At 34.1% G+C, this 27,409-nt stretch overlaps 1 protein-coding gene and 1 long non-coding RNA gene across 11 annotated transcripts in view; one reads left to right on the forward strand and one right to left on the reverse strand.

Moving 5' to 3' along the window:
- SPAG16 (sperm associated antigen 16) overlaps positions 1–27,409 on the forward strand; it is a 916,366-nt gene that overhangs the window by 689,980 nt on the left and 198,977 nt on the right. Inside the window, exon 17 of one of the 9 annotated variants that reach the window (XM_049106788.1) lies at positions 25,819–25,856. The exons of the other annotated variants lie outside the window; for them this stretch is intronic. Within the exon in view, the coding sequence (XP_048962745.1) occupies positions 25,819–25,841 (23 nt within the window). The 3' untranslated portion in view covers positions 25,842–25,856. Of the gene's footprint in view, positions 1–25,818; positions 25,857–27,409 lie in introns of those variants that run through there. 9 annotated transcript variants of the gene reach the window in all.
- The window catches only part of LOC112656655 (uncharacterized), a 189,055-nt gene that overhangs the window by 119,974 nt on the left and 41,672 nt on the right, over positions 1–27,409 (reverse strand). The window lies entirely within an intron of this gene.

Raw genomic sequence — 27,409 nt, forward strand, 5'->3', positions numbered from 1 at the left:
TATTAATAAACCTACATGTCTATATAGTCCTGAGAAAGCCTGAATTGCATTTCATTCCATCTTAAGCTCGAGGAAATTGTAAATAAAAAAATTTAGAGATTCATAGAGACTGGTTGTACTTCATCTGTAGAAAGAAAACTATTTTTTTCTTTTTTTAAAAAATGCCATTTCCCATATTAGAGGTAATTTTATTTAGCCTACAGTATGTATGGAAAATAACATCCTAATAAGTTTTCAACACCTTGAACACTTTAATTAAAGGCAAACTGACCAGAGATATATTAACTCATGGATGACATTCATAGTTGTACAAAGTATGATGGCCATCAACTTGTTCTGATTGGCCTACCATCCGTTCTGATTGGATTGGTGACAATGCCATAGTAGTTGCTAAGTATTTAGATTATCATCTCCAAAATGGACTAAAAATTCTGAGAACTAAAATGCATTTGAACTACATAAATTATGACAGATTGATATAAATAAAAGTTAGTGGCTTTTTCAAAATATAGTAGAATTCATACACATTACAGTCTTGTTCTTTCAGATTATGTTTGAAAGGTTGTCTACTTTATCTAATGACATCATTGCACAAACTATGAAGCCTCCCTTATGGAATTGTATCTACAGTTTTAAAAACAATGTTTTCATATCACCAGTATTCACCAATATCTGGATTTGGATTGATTTTTGGAAACATCTAGAAACTACTGCCACTTTAAGAGTCAGAAAAAAGCATTTGAGTGAGGCATAAGATGAGGCTCTAAAAAATTGTATTCACCTATGATTTGTAACATGAAATTGAGCAGGACAACTTGATCTCTGTTGACTTGAACCTTATCATCTCTAAAAAGAGAGGTTTGGATAGATGACTTAATCAACTAGGTTTATAGCCTATTTCACATTGTATTTCCCTGTATTCATTAGCACATGGTGTCCTGAGATAAAAAAAAATTCTAAAATAGAACTTAAATGCGTTTTATATTCCTTAAAACTTGAAAATAAAATATCCAAATATAAGTGAAATATTCCACTCTCCCTTGATCCAAAAGAGAAATACAATTTGTTATAAAAGTCAAGATTATTTAAAAATTGAGCCTCAGGTTTAAATGACAGCTGTATTGCTCAGCAATACAAAACTTTTATTCTTGCACACCCAGCAATACAGTCATTTTCTGTGGCGATAGGAATTTTGGCAAAAAAATGCATAAATCTCAACTTTTTAATGAATTAATGACTTGATCAAATTCTTCTTATAGGACTATGTGAGATAATAAGAATCTGGCCCGTTCTGATTAAATCAGAGGTGAACATAATTTATTAATCTTACCAATTACAGCACTATACGGATGCAATCAGCAATTGCAATTGCCTAGATGATTCAAAGAAGTTGCAGTTAGTTGTTAATTTCTTAATTCTGTGCAGTATTTTTACAACAAGTATAGTTATAATTATTGCTTATCTCTCTGGTATAGTTGTACTACATAGAAGTATAAATATAACATTACAGGCATGTCAAAAAGGCACTTGGAAATGTTTTCCTATGTAAATAAAATGTCTCCTTGGAAGTTGTTACTACAAAGCTTATATACATAATTATATACAATTATATACAAACAATTTAAATCTGGCATATGTGCAAATAATGACAAATTCTAAATCAGTGTCATCATATTTAATGAAGATTTGTTTTGTAGTATTAATTTAAGAAGCATTTTTCAAATGCATTTACTGTAGTTATATACATATTAAAATTAATGTGCTAATGCCTAATTATTCTTCAACACATTTAAGAAATCAAAAAGATTTGTATCTGTGTAGAAGTATGAGAAATTAGTTCCACGAATCGCTATATCTTAATATCTAGGCAGTAATATATCCCAATGCCTATAATTAGCTATGCCTATATGTTTTCAGATGTAATAAAAATTACATGTACATGCTAGCGTACATCATTTTGAAATATGACTAATGACATATTTACACATATATTAATCAAGAAAAATGTATTTGTGTGAAGAAATAAAGCATAATCAGACCTTTGAATTTTTCTAAGGGGCACACAATTATAGTATAAAGAGGAATGTGTTATTTTACTCTAATGGCATATAATAGTTATTAGATTTAAAATTAAACAGTTAAAATTTGCAACCTACACATACTTCATGGTCCAAAATCAAGTAGCCCAAAAATTTGTTTTCTTTTTAATAGACTGTGTATACAAAATTGAATAGATAATCATCTTTAATTTGCCAAGCTGATACTTTTTAATAGGATAATCCTTTAAGAGAAGTTGCAGCTCAACAGATGTGCAAATCAACCCAGAACAAATAGCGTGCTACTCTTGGAGATGGAACTGCACAGTTGGTACTTGTGATAACTCACAGTTATATTTATCTAAAATTGAATTTTGAACAATATTCAAACGTGATTTACTCAAATCTGATTGAGCTTAGAAGTATCTTTTCTCACTTGTAATATAAGAAGAGCATAAATAAAAATTGTTATAAATTGATCTTCATGCAACATCCTTTCCTATCTACTCTTTCACCAAAAGAAAAAAAAAATGAAAAGAAGACATAGTATAGTATTGTTATTAAGAAAATCAGCACTCTGTTAATGTTTTGAAATCATGAGTTTGATAAACACCTTGGAATAATATGCATAATATATAATAATATGCATTTCAAGCCATGCCTCCTATTATCCAAGTATGTCATCATTCTCTGTCTTTTATTTTATTTTTGTTGGTCTAATGGTAGAAATTATCTTAGTGCAGTTGACAAATATTTAGTGTAAGCCTACCATCTGCCAGGTACTTTTCTAAAATTCTGGGATTTGTGATAGAGAGGTAAGATTCTATTAACAAAGTCAATTGAAGCCATAGACATGAATCTGCAGGTCATAACTGGGAGTGTTGAAACTCTAAGTCAAACTCTTCCACATACAATATGCTACATGTGCCATCAGAGTGTTATTTGTAAAAATATATATATATATATATTCCACTCAATTTCTTGCTTTTTTTGTTCTATATTATGTTCTTAAGTTTTAGTCATATTAATATATGTCTATCAGGTTTATTAGTTCTATCTACTGAATAGTATTCTGTTTTATTCATCTTATCATTTTATTTGTCGATTGTACTAGGGATGGGCACCTAAGCTCCCTATAAGCCCTTGCTACTTCAACATATGCTATACTAAATATCCTCATCCATATCCTGGTGGTGGACTTCTGGGAGAGTTTCTCTGGAGAGGACTTGCAATGCCACAGAGTGTACATTAATTGCATTAAGCACTCACACTGCTCTTCAGGATCACTGGACTAGTTTACAGTCCTTCAAGAAATCTCATTATCAACATTTAGTAGTACTAAAGACTGAATTGTGTACCCCTCTAAATTCTTATGTTGAAGCCCTAAACCCTAATGTGACTATATTTGGAGGCAGAACTTTTAGGAGGTATGTTAAAGTTAAATGAGGTCATAGGATTGGCAGTCTTATAAGAGTCATGCACATGGACAAGAAAGGGCTATGGGAGCTCCCCAGGGAGAAAACACCTGTAAGCCAGGAAGAAAGACTTCCCTGGAACCTGACCATACTGGTACTCTAATCTTGGGCTTCTAGCCTCCAGAACTGTGAGAAAATAAATTTCTGTTGTTAAACCACCCACGCTATGGTATTTTGTTATGGTGGCTCAAACAGACCAACACAGGAAGTATTTGATTTTCTATTTCTGCCAATATAGAGGGTACTGTATACTTTGCATTTTCTTAATTATTAGTGATGTTGAGCATCTTTTTATACACTTTTTAGTCTTTCAGGCTTCCTTATCTGTGAATTAATTGCCTTTGCCTATTTTTTCAATGAAGTTTACTTTCTCTAGGGACTTATGCTTTTGTAATAATTATCTGTATATTAATCCATTGTAGGTTTTATCTGTAGATTTCTCCCAGAGTTGTCTGTTTGCTGATTTCATCTGTGGTATCTTTTATTGAATTGAAATCTTTAAATTTCATGGAATCAAAACTATTTTCTTTTTATCTTAGTATTTTTTCTTCTTTTAAAGGGAGATTACTTAAGATTATTTTCCCCATTGCTTGTCATAAAAGTATTCTCCTGTACCTTCCCCTTCATGTCCTTACATTTACATGTTAGGTCTTTGATTCAAGGTGCAAGGAGGTGTTATCAGCAAGTGTCTCCTGCAATAATAGACAACCCCAGGATCTTCCAGAGGATTTGCTTTGTGTTTACTTAGAGAAAGTTTCAGGTAACTCAGGCCTGATGCATTTTCCTGGGCTCAGCAGAACTCTATGTGTTTTCTCGTTTTGAACCCCAGGGCCTCTATGTGGGACATGTGATCCTCAAACAGCACAGCAGAAAATAAAAACCAAACAATGCAATCAGTTTTAAATTTTGTTTCACACATGACAGATATCATCTGCTTAATATCCTACTGTCCATAATATATTCATTGCAAGTTATAAACTAAGCCGAAAGCCACTTAGATGGGGCCATACACTAGTACTACAGATTTTAAGAACATGTCTCATGTTATTGGCTGGGAATTTTAAATCCCATTACAGGAAAGAAGCATGTAGTTGGGAACAGTAATTCAATGGCCGAAGTGAGAGCTCAAGTTAGTTTTCCTATCTAGTAAGACCGTTCTCCTAATACCAGCAACTATACAATTAAACCTCACTGATCTGTGATATTACCTCTATCATATATCAACCTCATATACCTAGACAGGCAGAGTCTTTTTACTAATCTTTTGGGAACATTGTTTTTGAGCTGGTACAGTTCTGTTTTTATTACTGCATGTTCTAGTATTAATATATGAATGCGAAGCCACTCTCTTTGCTCTTCTTTTTCAGAAGTATTTAGTGAGCTTCCTGTTTCCTAGGATTTTTAGAGTTATCCTTTTCAAAATTTCAAATTGTCTTAAATTATATTAGAGAACATGGCTTGCATTAAGTTGATCTTCTATGGCCTCTAGTATGGACAATTTGTTCAATGTTCCTTGTGTAATAAAAAAGAATGCATATATATGTACACCTTGTGAGTTCAAACATTTTTATGGAACTCTTAGTTTGAGCTTATTTACTGGTTATTTAAATCATTTATGACATTTCTTGTATTTTGACTACTTGAGTTCTCAGTTTCTGAGATGAATATATTAAAATCTTTAACCACGAATGTTAATTAATTTATCTTCGTAATTCTTTCAATTTTTGCTATATATATTTTGAGGCTATATTTTTAGATACATATATTCATAACCACTATATCTTATTGATCATGTCTTCCTTTTATCAATGTATAACATTATTTTCATGTGACTTTTCCTTAAGTTCCATTTGTCTCATAGTAAAACTTGATACCCCATTTTGGGTGGGGGAAAGATTGTATTTCCCTGGTAACCTTTTCTCCATACCTTTCATATCTTTTTGTGGGAGTTTTTTTTTTTTTGTTTTCCTTTTTTTTTTAGCTTTTGGGTTTTTTTTTTTTTTTTTTCCAAAGTGACATTTGTGTCTTTGGAATAATGAATTTAATCTATTATTATAGTGATGTTTTTGACATCAATATGCTTACATAGAAAATGCTCATATTAGTCAGGATTATTCAGGGAAACAGAGTCAATAAGGAGCATGTGTATGTGTGCATTTGTATGTGCAGTTTGTGTCCAAATGCAGTATAGAGGCAGATTCCTTTTTTTTCTCAGGGACTTTAATCTTTGTTTCTTAAGATCTTCCACTCATTGGATGAGGTCTGTCCACATTATGGAGGGTCATCTGCTTTTCTGAAAGTCAACTAATCTAAATATTAACCACATATAAAAGTACCTTCATAGTAACATTAGACTTATATTTAAAAAACACCAGAGAAAATCTGGGTACTGTGAGTACCATGGCCTAGCCAAATTGACACACAAAATTAGCCATTGCAATGCCTGTCCGTTCGTTCTTTCTTTCTTTCTTTCTTTCTTTCTTTCTTTCTTTCTTTCTTTCTTTCTTTCTTTCTTTCTTTCTAGATTATGTATTTATTTATTTATTTATTTATTTATTTATTTATTTATTTATTGATGAGAGACACAGGCAGAGGGAGAAGCAGGCTCCATGCAGGGAGCCTGACGTGGGACTCGATCCCTGGTCTCCAGGATCAGGCCCAGGCTGAAGGCGGCACTAAACCGCTGAGGCACTCGGGCTGCCCTTGTAATGCCTTTCTGATACCTTTCTGGACCCTGTCTCTTTTGATTATCTTAATTTTTTCAAGAAATATTTATTTTCCCCTATTCTAGATGCTGAGGACGGAGCAGTGAATATTATAAATACTTAAACACACATATATATTTCTGCGCTCATGGAACTTACATTCTACTTAGGGGAGAAAGCTCAGAAGGACACAGATGATAAACACCTAATAGAGTCAACACCAGCATATATGCCATGTGGCGATAAGTACTATAAAAAAATTAACACAAGAGAGTAGAGAGTGGTGAGGTGGAATATTACTTGAGAGAAGATATTCAGAGATGATTAGACTTGAAGGAATTGAGGGAATAGATTAGGTGATTAACAGGCAGAAGAGGATTCCAGGCAGAAAGACAGCTTACAGTCTTAAGATCAGAACCATACTTTCTGCGTGAGGTCAGATGAAGAGAAATATGAGGTATGAGTTAGTGTTAGCTATGGATGATCTTGGAGGTTAAGGTTTCAACTCTTCTTTATTTTTTAAAAAGATTATAATAACAAATTATCTAAAAATTTTTAATGCATGCATATTAGACAGGGTATAGATAAATGAAAGTCTTGCCAAAAGAGACTAACACATGAAACTTAAAAGAGCCAACTTAAAGGTTCCTGCATGGCTCAGTCACTTAAGCATCTGACCCTTGATTTTGGCTCAGGTCATGATCTCAGGGTCATGAGACTGAGCTTCAGGTTGGACTCTGCACTCAGCATGGAGTCTGCTTGTCTCTCTCCCTCCACTCCCCACTCCCTTTCTCATAACTATCAGCAAAATTATGATCCTTAACTTATGTCTAAAGACATGGTGGTATATAAGTCACAGACTCATTATGGAAAATATTACAGAAATCTAAATGTTCCAGACATTCCTAACAGACAGCAATTAATGACTTACAATAATGGGCAATTTGATAAACTATTGTTACCTTTGCAACACTTACTTCTTTAAAAAGCAGACATGACATTTATATGAGTGTTGCTGAATGTTCTGTTAAGGAAGAGATAGTTCATGGATTTGCTATTCTCTACTCTCATTTCAATAGATAATTTGCCCCTCATTACCACTATGAAATCATATACAGAGACATTTTAAAATCATAATATTTAGGGGTGCTTTAACTTTTACTGCTATCAGACTAACAGCAGTATTTTGTGATTCAATTGGTTTGGTTTGTTTTTAAGAATCTTCTTGAAGATATTTGCATCTCTGTGTGCTTACATGGGAAAAGTGCTTTCATTGTAGGGGAAAAATTTTATCAGTGAGAATTTTGCAGTATTTTGCTATGCATTCTGGAACAATGAAGCAATGGAAAACTGTGCTCAGAGACCTCATCTCAACATAAGATGCCTAGTAGAATAATATCCTATATCTGTATAATCATCAATTTTAATATCACTCATTTCACCAGCTTATCTTCTGGTGCTTAGTCCTATGGTTTTTTCATGAATGAAAATAACTTTTCTTTTAGAATGTTTTACACGGACTTCGTTTGACTGCCATAGTTGACCTCAGCTTGTTTTGAGACATTTGAACTAGGTTATATTTCTAGATTTGTCACTTCTATTCTGCATAGACTCAAAATATCCTATAACTTTTCTCCATTTCTTTCTTACTGAAGTTGTAGACCCAATTAAACATTTCTACTTATAAGAAAGGCTTTGGAGTTTAGAACAACCAGTTGATTATAGTGTGATGATATTGTGTTGACAGTAGTACTCAATAGCCTCATCATATTTCAGTCAAGCAGATTAAAATATTGCTCCACTATTTTCAGTAATAAAAATAGAAGTTGTGTTAACAAAGACATATTTTGCTACAATTCAAAGTCAATTAGATTTCTCATGTGATGAAATTATTAGAGATTCAGTATTTCAGTGTTGACTGATAAAGAGAACATTGTTCATACTAATTATAAAATAATAGTCAAAAATAATTCAAAAGGGCATCTTTGAACAGCAATCATGAAATATACTAACTTAAGACAATTGGAAAATAAATGTATAAGCTCAAATCTTGCTTAAATAACTCATACAGTGGAATACCATGTGAATGTTAAAATGTCATAAATGTGTATATAATGAAGTACAAAGATAGATTTTCATGATGCTATTGAAGATTAAAATAGTGACAAAACAGAGTATAGGCCATGATTTCACAATGAGTATCCGGATAGATGATATAGATGATAGATGATAGATAGATAGATAGATAGATAGATAGATAGATAGATAGATAGATGATAGATAGATAGATGCAGGTCATTCTCCATGGGCTGTGTCCCTCCACTCATTCATTCTATGTTCTTCTGTGTACTCCTCTGTTCCCCTGGGAAAGCTGACTTGCCCGTTGACTTGTAATTGACCAGTGAGAGGCACTGATAGGAGAGGAGAGGGTAGGAGGAGAGATTGGAAAATTTATTCCTTCTGGTCCCACCTTAGGTACATTATGGTGATGACTGCATTGGCAGCTATAGCTCCTTTCAGGCAGCCCTACTTCTGGGGCTCCAATTCTTAGTCAGGTACCACTTAGGTCATTTTTGCCCTTTGCTCCTTCAAGCCTTGTGTAGACAATGTTTTTCTATTGCTCCTAATTTACTTGTTTATTTCCTTAATTTTTCTCCTCTATTTTCTCCTTCTGTAAATAGTCTCTTCACAAATAAGTCTTTTTAAAATTTGTATGTGGATATGTGTTCTATCTATCTGCCAGGACCCTGACTAATACAGATGTACATGAAAAACCTGGCATTATAGCCACCAAAATGAGTATAGGCTTTCTCTGTGAGGTGTTTACCCTATTTTCTAAATTTTCTAAAGTAAATATAACATTTTTCCAATATAAAGAATGCAGAGTAAAAAAATTTCTTATATATGAAAGAGGAAAAAATAACATCCAGATAAATAACACTGATATGAAACATTGAAGAGCTCGTATCTTTTTTACTTCTTATTGCAGTTGCCTAGATTAAGCCTAATGATTTTCTATATCCAACCTTAAATTCTATGCAGCTCCTCCCAAAATGAGCCAAAAAGAAAGGAGAGGAAGAGCAGGTAAACAAACATGATTCATCTGAAGCCAAGTGAAAGGTAGAATTAATACTTATAAGAGGTTAATACTTAATCCCATAGTTTTCACTTTTGCATATGAAGAAAGAGACCTAGAATATTTGTAGCCTCTCTTTACTCCATCTCTGCCCCCCTATCCTTACTATCCTTATTCCCTCTGTAAGAGGGTGTCTTGGTTAACTGAAGAGTTCAGAAGGAACTGAGCAAGTCCCAATGAATAACTTCTTGAGCATCCCTCTCCTTGGAAAAGTCCATCCTCTGACTATATAGTGTTTTCATCCATTGCTGCCAGCAGACTACTCTACTAGCAGAAATCTGTTGCAAATCTGTCAATAACTATTAGGATGGGGTCTAGTAAATTGTAGGAACTGATAGGATACCGATGAGGCTGCATATTCATGTCATATATTTAAATTTGCCTTTATCACATAAAGGTTATACTTCGATTTCCGTCCCTATAATTCTTGGATCTACTCCTCAGGCAGTTCCAAATTGGAGTGGGAAAGGAAAAGATACTTTACTGATGCTCTCAATCACAATAATATTTATATTCCTTTTACTATGCCCACAGGCAGCATTATTTTTTAAAATGTGTATTTTTTGTCATTCTAAATGTTTTATGTGATTATTGCTGATATTTTCAAAAAAGCAATACAGAAATTATTACATAAACAAACCATTTGTTTTTCTCTTATGTAATAATTATGTATGTAATTAATCATATGACATCACACAAATCAGTTAAAATATTTTATATTTCTTATGAAACCATGTAAAATTACTATATCTAATTATATGTATAATGTAAATTACTATTACTAAATAAAAAGTAATATGTATATAGTGTTTTACATTTTATATTTATATCCTAATGATCTCTCACATCTAACCTCATGTCCTACAGTGTTCTAATAATACAGTCCTTTACACTTTACATTGGGCCTTTTTCATTTTTATTATATACAGAGGCAGTAGAGCAGTTAAGAACAGCAGCCTCCAGAGTGACAGTGATTGGTTTTGAATCCATATTCTATCACTTATTAGTTCTCTAACCTTGGGCACGTTCCTTAATCTTTCTTATGCCTAAATTTCTCTCTGTAAAATGAGGATAACAAAAGAGTGCCTGTTATGTTTTTTGTGAGCATTAACAAGATAATCCATATCAATATGGTGAAAAGGCTTATGTCTCTATCCTCCCATGTTTACATTCTAATGAGAGAAGAAGAAAAGCCTTTGTCTGTCTCTGTCTCTCTCTTTCACACACACACACATGCATGACACACACACACAATACAGACATGCATAAGTGGTAAAAGAGAAATAAAGCTGTGCTAAGTGTATGGAGTGAATGGGTGAGGGGAGTTGATATTTCAGTAAGATATTCGGGAAAAACCTCTGAAAAAGAGCAACCTTCATGAATTGAGGATGTAAGTCACACACAAGTCTTGGGAAAAACCATTTTGGGAAGAGGGTTCCAAGGGCAGACCTTGAGTTACAATAAGATTAAAGATATGCATGTGACTAGAGTAGAATGAATAAGGCAGAGATTGGCATGAAATAACATGAGAGACACGCAGGAGCTAGGTTATGAAGCTCCCCCTAGACCACGATAAAGAGGCTGAATTTTATTTGACTATGGCATAAAGACTGGACTGTTTTAAACACTGAAGTAATGGGCCTTGATTTTCATTGGAACAAAACAACAAACAAAAAATAGCTGGCAACTATTATAGACAAACACTCTATCTAGGGCAGGAGTGGAAGCAGAGGAACACTGAGGATGTTCCTGTTATGACACAGAATTAAATGCAGTTTGGAGCAAGGCAGTGAGGCTTACAGAGAGCAATAGGGTGCATTTTCTGCAGAGAATAAAGATAATAAAACCATCATAAAGATGGTCTGTCTGCTTTTTATTATCACCATACTTAAACAGCAATTCTAAACATCAGTGATTAATTGCTTGTCCCTCAAAAGGCAAACAGTTCCAATTACCCCTCCACACCCTGTTTATGCCAGTGGACCTAGATGACAACTGAGAAACTGTTAAAACTCCATGATATATTTGAAAATAGAGTCAATAGAATAGGCTGATGAGTTGGGTATATGTGACAAAATGCAATCTCGAGCATATTTCCTGCAGCATGTAGGTGAAATATGACAGTGTTTGTGATGCTTTCTCTACTATATATACTATGTAGTATATAATAAACTTTATATGTGGTCTAAGTTAGTAGACTATATACTCCACTCCATTAATTTTTCTTTCAATTAGTTTGCTAGTTGTACACTATGTTAATGGTGTTTATGTTTTAATATTAGGTAATTTAAGTACCATTTAATTAATGCTGTGTTTCTAAGGGTTCTTCATTATTTTTGTTTGTTGACTAATATGTTAGTTAAGATGCCTTTGACTATAAGTATGAGAAACCCCAAGTGGAACTGTCAGTAAGGAACCTTATTATCCCACAGAAGAGAAAGTCCACAGGTGGGACTGACTGCAGATTTGGGTGATTGAGCAAAACAAAGGTGCTTCCAAGGAATCAGATTCTTTCTGTCCCTCCGTCCTGCCACTCTCAGTGTTGGCAGGAAGATGACTCTTACATCTCCATAGATCATATCACAAGAAGAAAACAACCAAGGGAAGTGATGAGACTCTTCTGTGGCTCCCAGAAGAGAGAACGCTGTGTCTTAAAGTCCCAAGTAGACTTCCCTCATGTCTTTTGGGTCAGGATTGGGTCATGTGCAAATCTCATTATGAGGCCCTACAAAGGGGCCAATCACTTTTATATCTGGACCCTGGCCTCAGCTTCCCCTTGCTCACAAAGCTGCCAGTGTGTGGGGGAGGGAAGGGAGGCAAGGGGAAAGGAAAGAAACTAGACCATAGAATGACTCTAACAAGAGCAACATGAAAGTAACTCGGGAGACAGAGAGGATCTACTCCTGGAATTCTGGGGGAGACTAGAAGAACATTGCTTTGGATTACAAAGGGAAAATCAAAGCCTCAGAAAGAATTTGAGCTAAAGCAGAGGCTTTAGAACTTTATTCTAGACCACCCACAGACCTCCTTGGTGGTCTAGTGGCTAGAATAAAGACAAGGCACAGTAGAAAACTCATTTTATTTCACAAGCCTTGTATACACACACGTAAACACAAATGTAATATATATTATTTATTTATCATTTTATAAATAATATACATTATCATTTTTAAAAATATTTTACTACCTTACTTTTTATAACCTGATTATTGGTTTCAAGCTGCAGTTTGGAAAATACTGATCTAGCAGATCTCTCAGGCCCAGCGTCTATAGCATCTCAAGATGCATAATCATCTTCCCTCATGCTGGTAATCCGTTGTATCAAGTTTATACTGTGAGTGGTAGCTTAATTGGCCTCTTACTATTTACTCTGTGGCTTGTGTGCAGGAGTTTGTCTGACGAAGGTTATGCTGGGGGAATTGCCTTTGTTCTCAGGTCAAAAACAAGTCCCCCAGGTAGGTATAGACTCAGTTAACCAGCATTTCCAAATGGTGTGTTGCTGCTGTTGGGAAATCAGAATTGTGGGAAACTGTGACAAGTCAGCCTGAGCCTAAGTGTTGTTACACCACATGCAGCTACTTCACCAGAATGATTAAGCCTTTGGCATACCACAATTAAGCATTTTACGTCACTTTAAAACTAAATAATCTTGGTTTTGTAAGATGTGTTCCAATTTTTTCTGTTAGTGGTTTCCAGAAACATCTATTTTTTTGTATGTTAGAACCTTGAGTAAATTGTCATATGAAATAGATGCATAGAAAAAAAAACAGTATCACGTAACTCATAATTTAATAATCCTTGGGCATGTCTGATTATATTGTAAAAGTCATTATTTCTTGGACTATAACAGTATCTGAGATGTAAATCGATCTATTTTTTGATGCAGACAATATAGTATAATTTTGGTCCACTTTATCTCCTTTTGTATCAAGAAAGAATGGGTTCATAATCTGACTCTTTTAATCCTAAAGAAGTAAATTGAGTTCCAAAGAGTTTAGCTCAGAAGTGAGTCGGTAAATGTTTATTTTAACTTACTTTTGAGCATTTCTGTCTCAAAAGCCAGGCAGTATTTTACATTTTGGTCATTTTCCTTTTGCTGAGATAATGAGGGTGGGGACTCTATACAACTGCAGGCAATTGCTTTGAGCTCTAAGCACTTTGAAGAGATTAGCCCCATTGATATTCTCTTCATTTTTTGGAGAGAAATGCTGCTTTCCCCTGAGTACAGGAAGATGGACAGCTATTGAATAAAAACTGCTTTTGTCTAGTAGATAGTATAATATTAAATATTCTCTTCTCAAAGACATATATGCAACATTAAAAGTTCTCTAAAATGATTGGGAGCCTTGTTACACTGACTTGCTAATTTTGTCTGAACCTGCAAAGTTAAATTTGGTATCATTTGCCTGGAAAATATCCTTAAAGGGGTTAGAGCCAGGATTGTATTATTAAGGCAGCCAACTTGGTGATGAGCAAGTTAATTATCCTGGGCATAAAAGGAAGGGAAATGGCATGACTTCTGCTAGCAAACAGTGAAAAATAAATGAGTGAACTACTTGGAGGTCTGCTCACCTCGTAGGACTTAGCTGGACAGTGACCTGTCTCTTCTGTGTGAGTTCCATCAGAGATAACTTCGTTTGATTTAAAAATGCTACACTTTGCTAGAATTTGAAGCCACATAAATAATGTTTTATTCCAGATGACTGCATTATATTATTGTCGTTTCAGACAGGTTCAACTAGCAAAAATCTCAATTCAAATGACTTTTCTGTCACTAAAAAAAAAAAAAAAAAAAAAAGTCTTCTGTAGGAGAGGGTATGCGTGTGTAAATATATATATATATTTTTCCAGTCCTGCAGTTCTATCCAGTGTCTGACTTAAATACAGGAGCTTCCCCTACTGATTAGCTTGCTCCTGCAGACAATCAGTTAGATACTAAAATCTTTTTGAAGGTCATCATATCCTTTGCTTTTTGAAAGCATCCCTTGAAGTTCAACAGCTTAACAAGTTTCTGTTGCCTTGTGTGTTCCTTGCTCTGTTATACATACATAAAATAGGAATCTTATTTTCATTCAGAGAAGGTAATAAAAACCTGTGATTTAGGAAACAGGGTTATCATCAAATAAACGTTTTATTTATGCTATTCAGACTGCCTGTCTTCAGAATATCACAAGTATTGATCAATTTCAGGTCAATTGGATGTGTGAAATAGAAGTGGCATGTTATAAGCTCATGATTATATCCTGTGGTTTAAAACAGTGAATTTGATTACATGACATGTTGCTGTACTCTCTTTGGTCTTACTGCCTTTGCACTTGAGATAATCTCCCTGTGCAAATTCTAAGAGCCAATTCATGGGGAAAGGACAAGTAATGTAATTCTATCCATTTCTCCAGGACCTTAGGAATTACCTAAGGTCCTTCATCCTTAGAACTTCATAATTCCAGTCATAATAGCATCATCCAAGATCCTGGGCAGGCTTTCATTTGACAGTAGGACAGAAAAATAAGGACGGGTATGGGATTTCCTGAAAGATGTCTAGGATCCAGACATTGTAATTCTGCTTTTGTTTTGTTTTTGGTAATTCTGCTTTTATCTTCAAGAACACCTCACAGAACCCCAATATTTTGTGACTTCTTAGTCCTGTAAACTCGAATCAATGAGATTTCTCCAAGATCATTACAACTTCCATGATGGTAAAAACCTGAAAGACCAATTACAGCCTCCTTTACATTGTAATAAGTTGTTTCTGGGTGCTTAGAATGTCAAACTTCTCCTTTTTCAGTATACTTGTACCTAATTTACAAAATGTATTTTGTTCCTTTATTCGACTTTGCTGAGTTTGTTGTTTTGTTTTTAGAAATTGGCCTTATAGATACTAGCATTTCAATAAACATTTGTTGATTAATAACTACACGGAAAATATTTCTTGAGGGTCTTTGACCCTAGTCATTATCAGTGCTTTTTTGCAAGTTTTTCAAATGAGTTCTGAAAAGCACTCATTAAACTGTTATAAAATTTAAATTTGAGCATATTTTTTAGCACCTTAGCTCCACTTTTAAAGGACATATTTGGCTCCTTGTATTAGCAAAGTGTATCAGCAAATTATCTCTATTCCTATGTTGTAAAAAGATTTTATTTTGTCCCATAGATTCAGCAGTTCCGTAAATGACTAAAGAATCAGGCTTAAAGATAATGACTTGCAATTGATACCAGTGTATCGAATGTTACTAAACTTCCTTGAGATCAGTCAATATTATAAGTGAAAAATTAATTTTGAAAAGTTCAGTTAATGTTACTTGCAGGTATCAGTATAATGATAGCACACGAAAAAAAAATCAATCCAAAAATCAGTGGCTTAACACAAAAATGTTGACTTGTCACTCCCATCAATCCAATGTAAGGAGGGCTCTATTCCATGTGGCCATGGCCCAGGCTGGCAAAGGCTCTTCCATTTTTATCATGTAGTTTCTTTTTTTTTTTTTAAGGATTTTATTTATTTATTCATGAGAGACACGGCGGGGGTAGGGGGGTGCAGAGAGAGGCAGAGACACAGATAGAGGGAGAAGCAGGCTCTGCGCAGGGAGCCCAAGGCAGAACTCTATCCTGGCACTCCAGGATCACGCCCTGAGCCAAAGGCAGATACTCAACAGCTGAGCTCCCCAGGGATCCCTATCATGTAGTTTCCAAGGTCACTCTGTGTATCAACATCTAACCGGTAGACGAGAGAAGGAAAAAATAAAAGAAAAGCATGCTTCTTATTCATCATTACAGACATATAAAATAAATCTTTTCTACTACAAGGCCAAAGGCCTTCAATAAATGTTTACTTCATTCAGCTAGCCAGAACTAGTTTCATGTCCCTGTCTACATACAAGGGAAACTGAGAACTGTATTTCTGACATAGAGCCATTTTCCACTAATAGCTCTACTCTGTGGAAGAGGTTCTAAATCTGTTGGAGAACCAACAGTTGCCATTGAACTGTGTCAGTTACTATTTTTGCAATCAATGGAAACTGACTCTCCTAATTTAGTTTAAGAAGGAGTAGATTAGAAGAACATGATGTAGTTTGCAGATTCCAAAAGGAAGTTTGAATAGACAGGCCTGAGAAAATACTGGAATCAGAGAAGCTACAGAGATCATTGGAGCTAGATTAATGGACATGGTCCTTGGAGTTCTGTCAACAAGATAAGATGGTTCCAGCCACTCTCAGCCCAGATGTTGATTCAGTCAAGATTCAGAGAGAATCTTTGAGAGAAAGAGCATTTCTTTCCCTCCATGTGGCTAGCAGAGAGTGGGGTGCTTTGATTAATAGTTCTCCAAGATTATATTCAATGGGAGATAGGAAAATTCCCAAAGCCAAGACAACATACAGGCATTGTCAGATGAAAGGATAATAAAAGATAGGAAGATTAAACAATATTTATACCTTTAAAAAAAGGAATGTTTCAGATTACTTTTAGTTCCATAAATTCAAAGGAAAGTAACAGTTTCTGATCTAAACAGCAAAGAGAAATAACTGATAAATCAATGTCAAAATCTAATAAGAGATTTCATAATCTACCAGTTACAAAATCCTTCTCCCTTTTTGTTAGAGTTCAACAACCTTAGATAAAATTATGAACTCTCAGAAATTAAGTTGTTCTTTGGATAAATGTGCAGGTGAGCACATTTCCTGACAAGTGAGGCAGGGCAGGGGTGTTTGGGTTTGGGAATTCATGAGTTGCAACCAACGGAAACTAACTGGGGAGTAGGGGGAAACAGCAATGAGAGTTAAAGTCTTCATCATTTTAAGTGTTATTATTTCCTTGGAATATTTCATAATAAAAAAGATTATCACTGTTTGTAAATATAGTTACAATTAGCCAAAGAGATATTAGAATATACTCATTTGTATTTCACTAAGAAATACATTTTTTAACCTGTGTTTCTAGGGTGCCTCCAGATTATACACAGGTTCATTAAAGGATTTTTTATGACAGTGTACTAAAATATGACATTTACCCCCACTCCCTACCAAAGAACTATGGGATTAAATAGATCCAAATGAACAATATCTAAATATATAAATGTTAAGATACTCTAGGATAGGAAGTTGTTCATTTAAAAAAAAAGAAGAGTATTACTAGGGTTAGAATTACTATAGATAGTTATCTCTAAAAATGAAGACAAAGTTTAAGAATTACAGGATAGACCTATGGGGATTGTAAAAATTACAATGAAAAAAATCCTTCAAGTGGATCTTAATATATCCCTCTAATCAGTCCACTCTACCCTACAGTTGTAATTCTCCAAGTAGGCTACTAAATTGTCTTTCAAAGGTTTATTTCCGCAAATGACTGCTCTGTCTATGCACAAAGAAAAGGCAATAACCCTATAATTTTGTAGATTTTAGAAGGTAAGCTAACAAAAAGATTCTTTTCCTTTTCCTTTGACTCTGAAGAATGTACAGTTGGGAGCTCAATAAGACAGTCTTCCTCTGGCTCTTTCTTCAAGTGTCTGATATAACAATAGAAGTACAATAGATGTCAATTTTTTTTGAAAGCTTCCTGGGTTGGCATACTCTCCCATGAGGCACTCTTATCGTATGTGTATATGCTTATATATATGTCTGTTTTTCTAAGAACTATTTACAAAAAATTTTTTTCTTTGATGTTAAAAGGGTATTTTTCTAGACATTATTAGCCAATTGCTGGAGTTAGAATTTTATGCCCAGTTATTTGTTTCTTTGAATTTCTATTTGTGGACTATCTCTTATTTGTCTATAATTAGGGCTAAACCCTAATTCCAGGAATGCTCATAAATATGAGACAATTATTAGAAAATTAATTAAGGTCTCATTTCAAGGTTAATGTTTGGAATGATACTCTGTTAATGGCAACTCTGAGTATGTTAGCTTATTACATTTATATAAAAATCAGAACAATCTTTCTTGTCAAGGGATATGAAGTTAATGTCCTGTTAGACACATATATCCTATTGCTGGTAGAAAGGAGCATCATCCTTTGCCTAAGCTTAAAACAACTGAATTTTCTTTAACATTTTTTCTTAACATATGGAGTATCACCAAGTGCTATTTGCTTGAGAAATAACTGCACATCCCCTGCCCAGCCTAGAAATGTCTTTTAAAAGGCTGACCTGATCCTAGCAGTTCCCTTCTTTAAAATCCTTGATGGGAACTACTGTTCTACTAGCCATTTCTTTAGATTGCAGGCACTCTCAGGACTCTATATCTTTGCCCTCTGGATTCCTGCCTTCCCCTGTTCTGCCTGGAAAACCCTATTCATGCTTTAATGTTCTATTCACATCATACTTTTTTCTAACATCACTCTCTCACTGATATTCCTCAACTCCAACCCCCAGGCAGAATAAATTTCTTCTTTATCTGTGTTCTTGCACTTTGTACAGATCTCTATTGCTTATCAAATTGCATTAGCATTAATTTTTGTTTCCTCTAGGATCTCCCTTGCAGGATTAAATTCCTGGAGAAAGGTATACTTGCACACCCTAATATTCCACATCTCTGACATTCCCTGGCTTATTTAGGTGCCAGTACGTGTTTTTGGAACCATTTTGTGGTTAATTTTATACTGAAATATCTGTGGGTAAAGCAGAGAGAATTCTAGACTATCTGTGGCCCAAGATATTCACATTCAATAACCAGGTTTATATACAATAACTAGATTATAAAGTTTATTATCATTATTGCAAAATCTAAAGCATGAAGACATTAACCATTCAACCTCAGAGCTCCTCATTTACCCTACCCTAAGGAGAAATAGAAGTTTGTGTACCTCAGAAGCCCAAATCATTGGATACCCAGTAAGAATTATGTCAAAGGAGGTCTTTTGTCCAACAAAAGCTGCTTATAGAAGTTACTATATTTGCTTTCCAGTCTGTGTTGATGTGTTTATAGCATAACTAAATATTAGTATTGTGGTTTATTGACTATTGATAATTCTGCTACTGTCAAATTAACATTACAATGAAGTCTCATAATAATTGACAAAACCATGAGCTTCTTCCTGTAAACAGAAATGTACTATGACTTAGTAATAATTTCCTAATCAGAGAGAAATGTTCAAGAAAAACTTTAAATAAAAAGAGCAAGATATAGATATGTGTCTCCCAATTTTGTGAAATATATATACAATACATACACTTACAATTATATATATATGTATATATATATAACATATATGCTTAAGTGCATATAAGTATTAAGCATATATATTGGCATATACAAACATACAGAAGAAACTGAGGGGAAACATAGGTGGTTATCTTTTCTAAATTTTCTATAATGGTCTTTTAATTTTTGTTACTCATAAAAATATTATTTTAAATGTTATTTATTGTAATATAATAAAATGTAATAAGGCTACTTTTAGAATAAAAAGTTATTGTTTGACTAAATTATCTTTCTTTAGACAGAAGATACTAGATTCCTTCAAACACTGTATATTTTTATAAAAAACTAATCTAGAAAATTGGAAGGTAAGAGTCTTGTGGTTGCTACATTATGTAGTTTGTAAAATAATGAAAGTAATGGTAATCAATGTAGAAAAATGCATATATAAAATTGGAAACAGATGCTAATACACAGGTGGTTGAACAAAAAATAATATGGCCCTGGTTCAGCACTCTTGTGCTAAAGGAACATCTGGATGTATGTGTTTTATCCCAGAGCTAGAACTAACAAGAAATAAAATTAAGAAATTATTTGAATGAGTAGAATTGAAAAAAAAAATGATTTTCGAGGTGATCTTAAAGTCCACATTCCTTTTAAATACCTGAAAAGTCATGAGGCTGATTCATGAGTGCAAATATCTTACCTAAAAATATCTTATAGATATGTCGCATGTGTACATGAAATTAAGTTTGTTTTATAGCAAACATGTTTTTTAATATTAAAGTTATATTTCTAATTTCTAATACCTAGTATCTGAAGTTAGACACTCCTACACAAATATTCTGATGATTTTTATGAATAAGAGACATTCTCTGGAAATATAATCTTCTAAGTCTTTTTCTAGAAGCATGCTTATTACATGTAATATGTAAATAAAAGCTTATGTCTGTTGCACAGTGGAACACTTATAAAGTTTTCATTTGATTAATGAAATTTATTTAAAAACTAACAACCTATCTGCAAACCTTTTTAAGCTTCTACCAAAACAAATAATATGTGTGTCCAGGACAAGACATTACAGCCAAAGAATCTGAACAGTGAAAATATTTCTAAGCTACAATCACTTGTTTACTTCTAGAAACATTTAGTAAAACAAAAGTTAAGGTACAAGGAAAAAAAATCATCTTTCCCTAGGAATTTGTTGTAGTGGTACTTGGCCTTCATCACTTGCAAAATTAGAAAGAACAGACAGGCCTGTATTCAAAAAGAACCCATTCTCTAGTAACATTTTTATAGCCTGCATTGTTCCCATTGAATTTTGTGCTAACAGTTTGTATAATTATTTTTTCCTATTTGGCCATAATATTGTGAGCATATGAAATGGGCAATATGTCAGGAATAATTAGGCCCCATAGTGCTGAAACCCCAGTGGAAAAACTGCCTCTTTTATAGAAGCAACTCATTACCTGTAGACCTGTCAATTTTACTTAGCAAAGACCATCTGTTTGTAGCCACCTCTTTTCCCAGAGGAGAAATTCCTCTTCCACAAAGAACTGCTCCATGATGTCAAAACTACCTTTCTCCATAAAATGGCCTCTCTTGTCTTCACTTCTTTCTGTGCCCTCTAAACTGAGTTATTATACAACCAACAAAGATAGCTCTATATAACTTAAGAGGTAGAATGAAATTAACTTAATAGACAAAGCCATCACAGAATAGTTACATCATAAATGTGCTTGGGTGGATTTATGGCTACAGAAAGCTTTCTCATGGACTAGAACTATTATAAAATATTTACAGATCCTTGTGACTCTGGGTTTATCAGCAGCAGTAAGCCAACTGGTAATTGTCAACCACATTAAGCTGGTATATCTCAATTTCAACTTAATTTTAAATTATGAGGAATATTATTACTGAAAAGAAATGGTTTCATGTGCCTAGAATTTAAGTTGGTATTTATTATTATTTTTCAGAAAGTACATAATTGGTGTTGGAATAGTTCAGATATTAGGTGGGCTACTCTGGGTTAAGTTATTCAGAAAGAGTCCTTCAATTTTAGGGAAATCCTCTTGGATAAATAATATGGAAGTATATAAAGCAATACATGTAATGTTCTGCATCCTCCAAACCCCCACCCCTCCCATTTCACAATGAGCTAATTTCAGTTTTACCAAATATAAGGATGCGTATTTGAAAGCCACCAGAGACAACAGTACCTACACTGCCTGCAGTTGGAGAGTAATTCAGAGGGACATTAGGAATTTGCCCAGCGGTCTATGCTCAAGTTTGCATGTCTATACACATATTAAGGGACAAATGAAGCAAATATGATATTTCTGCATAAGTCTTGTAATTCTCTACAGTTGTCACTGCATATTTATATTTGTCCAGAGCAGAGAGGGATATTTTTGTCTTACACTTCCTCTCTCATATGATGCCAGAGTGGTCTGTAGTGAGTTAACAAGTAATGCCTGCAGTACCTCAGTGTAAAAGGGCAATTGATCATAAAAATTACCCAGAACTCAGAATTAGTATGTACTCCTATTATAATCCCTGGAACAACATTCAGGGATCATGTATTCCCAAGATGAGTTTCAATAAGCTATAAATACATTATAATGTTCTTCCAACAAACTTTTCCTAGGAAGTCAGCATTCAGCTTTCCTCTAAATGACAAGTTAATGCATTAAGAACCAGGCAGCATTCAGAAACGAACATGCACCATAGTAATAAAGACTAATCACACACAACAGAAATCCGGATCCTCAGAATTGGACCAACCAACCAATGTTACTGTAATTAGGTACAAATTGTGCATGGTGTCTGGAGTGGGGGCTCTCATGGTGGTTCAGGGATTATATTTTTCTTATACCTAAAGAATCTTCTGGAATAATTAATAACTCAGGAAGAATATGAAAGTTCTAATATTGTGCCAATGCAAAATGACCTTTGACCTTTGCCTTGCCTAAACTCAAGCCAAACCTTCCTGAATCCATTTTGGGGTTTGAATGAATTTCATTTAAAAATTTGTGTTCTCAATCAGTTCAAGTCCTCCCTGATTGGTTTAGTTATCTGTTTTATTAAAGATACAAGTACCTGTCCAATTACTCTCTAATTTTCTTTATTTGGAATTAGTTTATGTTTTCCAAGTAATTTAGAAAAAAATTTTATTAAAAAAATGACCTTAGTATTGTTTGAAAGACATTAAACTAGCAATAGTCAGAAAACAGGTTCACAGAGAACATCTGGGAAAGAGGAAAAGCAGTAAATGTGAATAGATGTAACAAAGGAATATCCAAAGTGAGAAAAATATTATTTTTTTAATATTTTAAATTTGTGACTTATATCACATGTCTCTCCATTGCACCAACCTGACAAATATGTCAACTGAACTTGATATAATGAGGAGAGAGAAGAGAGGCCACACCTCTTGGCTAAAGGTAATGGTACAAAATAAAGGCCTCTGATTTGACATGGCAGAAAATATAACGTGCTTTTCTCTGTCAAGGGGATCCCAAGGGAGGTTTTAGCATAGCTTCCTATCTTTTTTTTTTTTTTTTTTTTTAGCTTCCTATCTTATAAGCCATCTCTTTTTTCACTTCCTCACTCTGATGGCTGCCAATCATACTATATGAACGCAGTGAGGAGACATATGGTGGGGCATATAAAGCTGCTCTGCTCATAGACACTCTTTATAAAGGGCATAAGAATTGTTAGAGCCTGGTTCTAGCTCCACATACTTGATCTTTCTTCCTCTACTTTGACTCCTTTTTTCACACATCTAGGTTTAAATTTTATAAAACAAAAAGTCTGTAATTCCCGCCACTGTCACTTTCATAAGGTGTAAAGTTGTATGTTTTTGTCTAGGCAAGTATCCAGCAATCAAGCAAATGAATTTAAATTTTAAATTAAAACATAAAGAATAGAGAATGCCTAAAAGATAATTCTGATCTAGTCAAGGTTTTGAATGAAAGCTTCTCTAACTTCCAGGCCTCTTGCATTACAGTGACTTGAAGTATATTTTTAGAAGGCCCCTAAAATCACAACTACATGCTATTGAATTCCACCCAACACCCAACACACATACCCCTATACACACACAGACTCACTGAGAACAGAAAGTGTAGCAATGATTTAAGACCCTATGTTGTCTATGAACTTTCCTGGTCTTTAATCTTCTATTTCTTTTCCACTAGATTGATCATGGAATAAAATGAGCTGACAGTTTATCTCTTTCTCTTTTCTACATTTTGCTGGAGATGGAAAGAAAAAAAAGCTATAGCAAAAGAGGGGAGGGAAACAAAATTGAAGATTCTAGATATATTTATATTACATAATAATCTCGGTTCTCAAGAATTTTATTCACATTCTTAGACATATTTTTGAGGCTATGGGTAATGTTTCCTTAATTTAAGGTAAATATACCAGTGCTTCTGGGAGTAAGCTGGACATTCACATATGGTCTTTATCCTTTTAGAGAGTGTAATCTAAAATAGATATGAATAGTTAACCAATTGACTATTTAACAAATAGATTGTGCATGTTATACAACCAAGATTAAAACAGAATAAGCTTTTCTTGGAATTTTTTCTTCTGTTCAATGTAACTGCTATGAGATTACAGACATGTACCTTTGGTATATGCATCTCATAATGAGGATGAAAAAGACTATAAATCTTTGAGCCAAAAGGCTAGTAGTTTTTGTTTTTTACATTTTACTTTTTATCTTTTGCAGCTTCTGCATAATTTATAAGTTGTAAGGATACAGATTTACAAGATATATAGGTAACAGTGTGGCATATCAGAACTAAGACCAAATCATGTGCCCCCATGGATTCTGTGATTTTCATATTTGCTTTGCATTTTAATCATTTTAAGGAACTGATCTCTTTAGAAGGTGCCAGAATCATGGACATAAATACTAGATCAGTTATCTAGATTCCTTCCAAACTTCTATACAAAATTTTTGAAAAAATGAATACAACATACACCTTAAAAATTAAGTAATTTTATTACTGTGATCGTCAGTTATATATTCCTTATATTCCAAACTATCAAGAACTCTATAAGACGTCATAGCAATTAAGTATCTGGCATATAGTAAATATTCAAATACTTGTTGGAGGAATAAATGACTCTAACTTTTGGGTATTTTGCTAGTATAGCAGATTGGTGGTAATCTTCAGTTTTATTCTTTTTCCTCTTTTAAAAACATTTCCTTGCACTTCTAGATCACCCTGCTGCTTGCTTCTCTCAGTTTAAAAAACTAAACATATACTCTGTATTTTGCAATTGTGGCTATCTGAACTTAGGCTTGACCAAAAGTGGATCCGTTTCTGTCTCCGTATGTTACCTAAATGTTCTTCTTGAGATTACTGTACCCTATTATCAGAAAGGGATTCACTCAAGAACAAATAGTAGGATATTTGGTGAAGAGAAGTATAAAACAAATAGGAGTTATTCTTGTTCTATAATAAGAATTGTAGAAACAAATAGTTATAGGTGTTGGTGCAAAGGCTCAGTGATCTCAAGGCATTTACTTCTGCAAGTCTCTGGGTGCTTCTCTCTTGGATTAAAGGGGGTTGCTACAGTTCTAGATTTATTTAAGTCAGGAAGCAGAGGGCAAAGGGGAGGCATGAGCAGCCTTTTTCCCTTCAGTAAAGAAAGTAAAAACTCTCCCAGGAAAAGACCCTAACAGGCTTTTGTTTATACCTCATTGACTTGAACTCTGTTGCACAGCAAACCCTTGAACCCTGTTGCACAGCAAGCCCTTCAGTAAAGAAAGCAATAGCTCTCCCAGAAAAAGACCCTAACAGGCTTATGTTTATACCTCATTGATTTGAACCCTGTTGTACAGCAAGGAACGCAGAGAGAAGGATGGAGGGGATAGTTCAGCTCTTGATTCTTCCTTCATTTTAGCTCAAAAAGCCATCCTAGTTGTTTGGATTCCCTTCATCCATGTAGTCAATCCTTGTGGTATCTGCTCTCACCTCCTAACTTTTTTTTACTCTAAGAAGTAGAGTTTTCTCATTGTTTCCCCAAATGTACTTTTATGAAGCCCAAAAGTTTCATTAACTCTCCATAAATAGAATGTTCCATCTGAGATTATAAAGAAACAATAGCAAGAGTCTGAAGTTTAAGCCACGTGAAAAGTACATCTCTTAAAACATTTGAAGGTTTTGGCATAAAAGCTGCCACATTATCCCAATACAGCCATTCCCATTCAAAGTGTGGTATTTACCATGCATTTTTTATAGTACAAATTCTCTCTCTCTTTTCTGATATATATATATATATATATATATATATATATATATATATATATATATGCAGGCTCATGCAATTATGGAGGCTGACAAGTTCCAAGATCAGCAGGGTGAGCTGGAAAGCTGGAGACCCAGGAGAGCCAATGGTGTAATTCTAGTTCATATTTGAAGGACTGAGAACCAGGAGAACCAATGATGTCTTTTGACCTGAAAGTCAGTGGCCAGAGGCACAGGAAAAGCCAATATTTAAATGCTTACTTCCAGTTTTTTTTCTACCCATCTCATTATGGACCAGTAATAAAGAATGGGCATAGCAGCACTAGTTTGCCAACCACATGTCACATAAAATAAATATGCTAGCATTATGACACTTTGCTCTTTATATTTACACATGGTAAACATCTCTTTATCATTCTTTGGTCTAGATGATAAATGTATGATTCCTGGTACCATTTAAACAAAAACTTGATCATAATTATCTGATATTACAAACCACCAAGGAGTGTTTATGTCACATAAATGTAAAGTGAGTCAAAACCTTTGAAGCTTTATTGATAATGCCAACACATCCCAACATAGTCTCTCTGTAATTGCTAATCTTCACTAGTTTATTACAAACATAATTGTGATGGCTGGGCTAACCCATAACAAATTAATGTTTAGGACGTATTTCCTTGGCCTTACTTAACAGAAAAAGATGTAAGCATTCCTTTTTCACCCCACAATGTTCTCAGGAAGAACTGCAGTACATTATAAGGCCAGCTATTGGTTGAATATTACTGGTACATTTCTTAAGGGTGACTCTGCAACCAGTTTCAGAGCCAAAAACAAAAGGGCATAATTTGATAAAAATCTTATTGCCTGATAGCTTGCAGACATCTGTCAGCAGTTTGGGTTTCTTTTAAAGGGCAGCACATGGCTGACTGATCTCATAGTAGGATTTATAAGAGTAATTATTGCCATATAATTCAATAAATCACTTTTATCACTGAAAACCTAAAGCTTTCAAATTTTCGCTTTCTAGTTGTTGAGTTCCTAGGGAGAGAGGTTTCTGTAACATGAATTCTAATTCCAATAGAAAGCTTCAGTAAAATTTAAATAATTTAATGACAAAATAGAAGTGATGATTACAAGTCCTTTTATAAATTTAGTCTTTGCTTTTGCATTTAGAATATTGCTATGAATATAAAAAAACGGCAGCTGGACATTTTAGGACCACATTGCTTATTAACATCAAAAATTAGATGTGCTTATTAACATCAAAAAATTAACATGCATAGCTGACTGACAATTAAAGTAGATTTGCACAAAAAATTTTGACTTACGCAGAGACTGAAAAATGCTTCAAAAAGTGCTCATTCTCAAGGCAGCACTGCTTTCTAAGCACTTCCACTATAATCCAGCATGTACAGATATTTCAAGAAAATAACCTTTCTGAGCTTGGATCTGCCTCTCTCATAAGAGTATTACATGCGTAAAATGAGACGTTTTATGTAAATTAGTGAGTACAGTTCCTGCCACATAATAGGTACCTGATAACTTATGGTTATTGTGGAGAAGCTTATTTCTTAGTTACAGGGCAGAAGTACTTTGTATTTAGAAATGAGAATATTAATTTGGAGCAAAAGAAGAAAATATACTGGCACAACACAGAGTTA

This window comes from Canis lupus, chromosome 37 (genome assembly GCF_003254725.2).
Source record: "Canis lupus dingo isolate Sandy chromosome 37, ASM325472v2, whole genome shotgun sequence".
In the NCBI taxonomy this organism is placed as follows: Eukaryota; Metazoa; Chordata; class Mammalia; order Carnivora; family Canidae; genus Canis; species Canis lupus.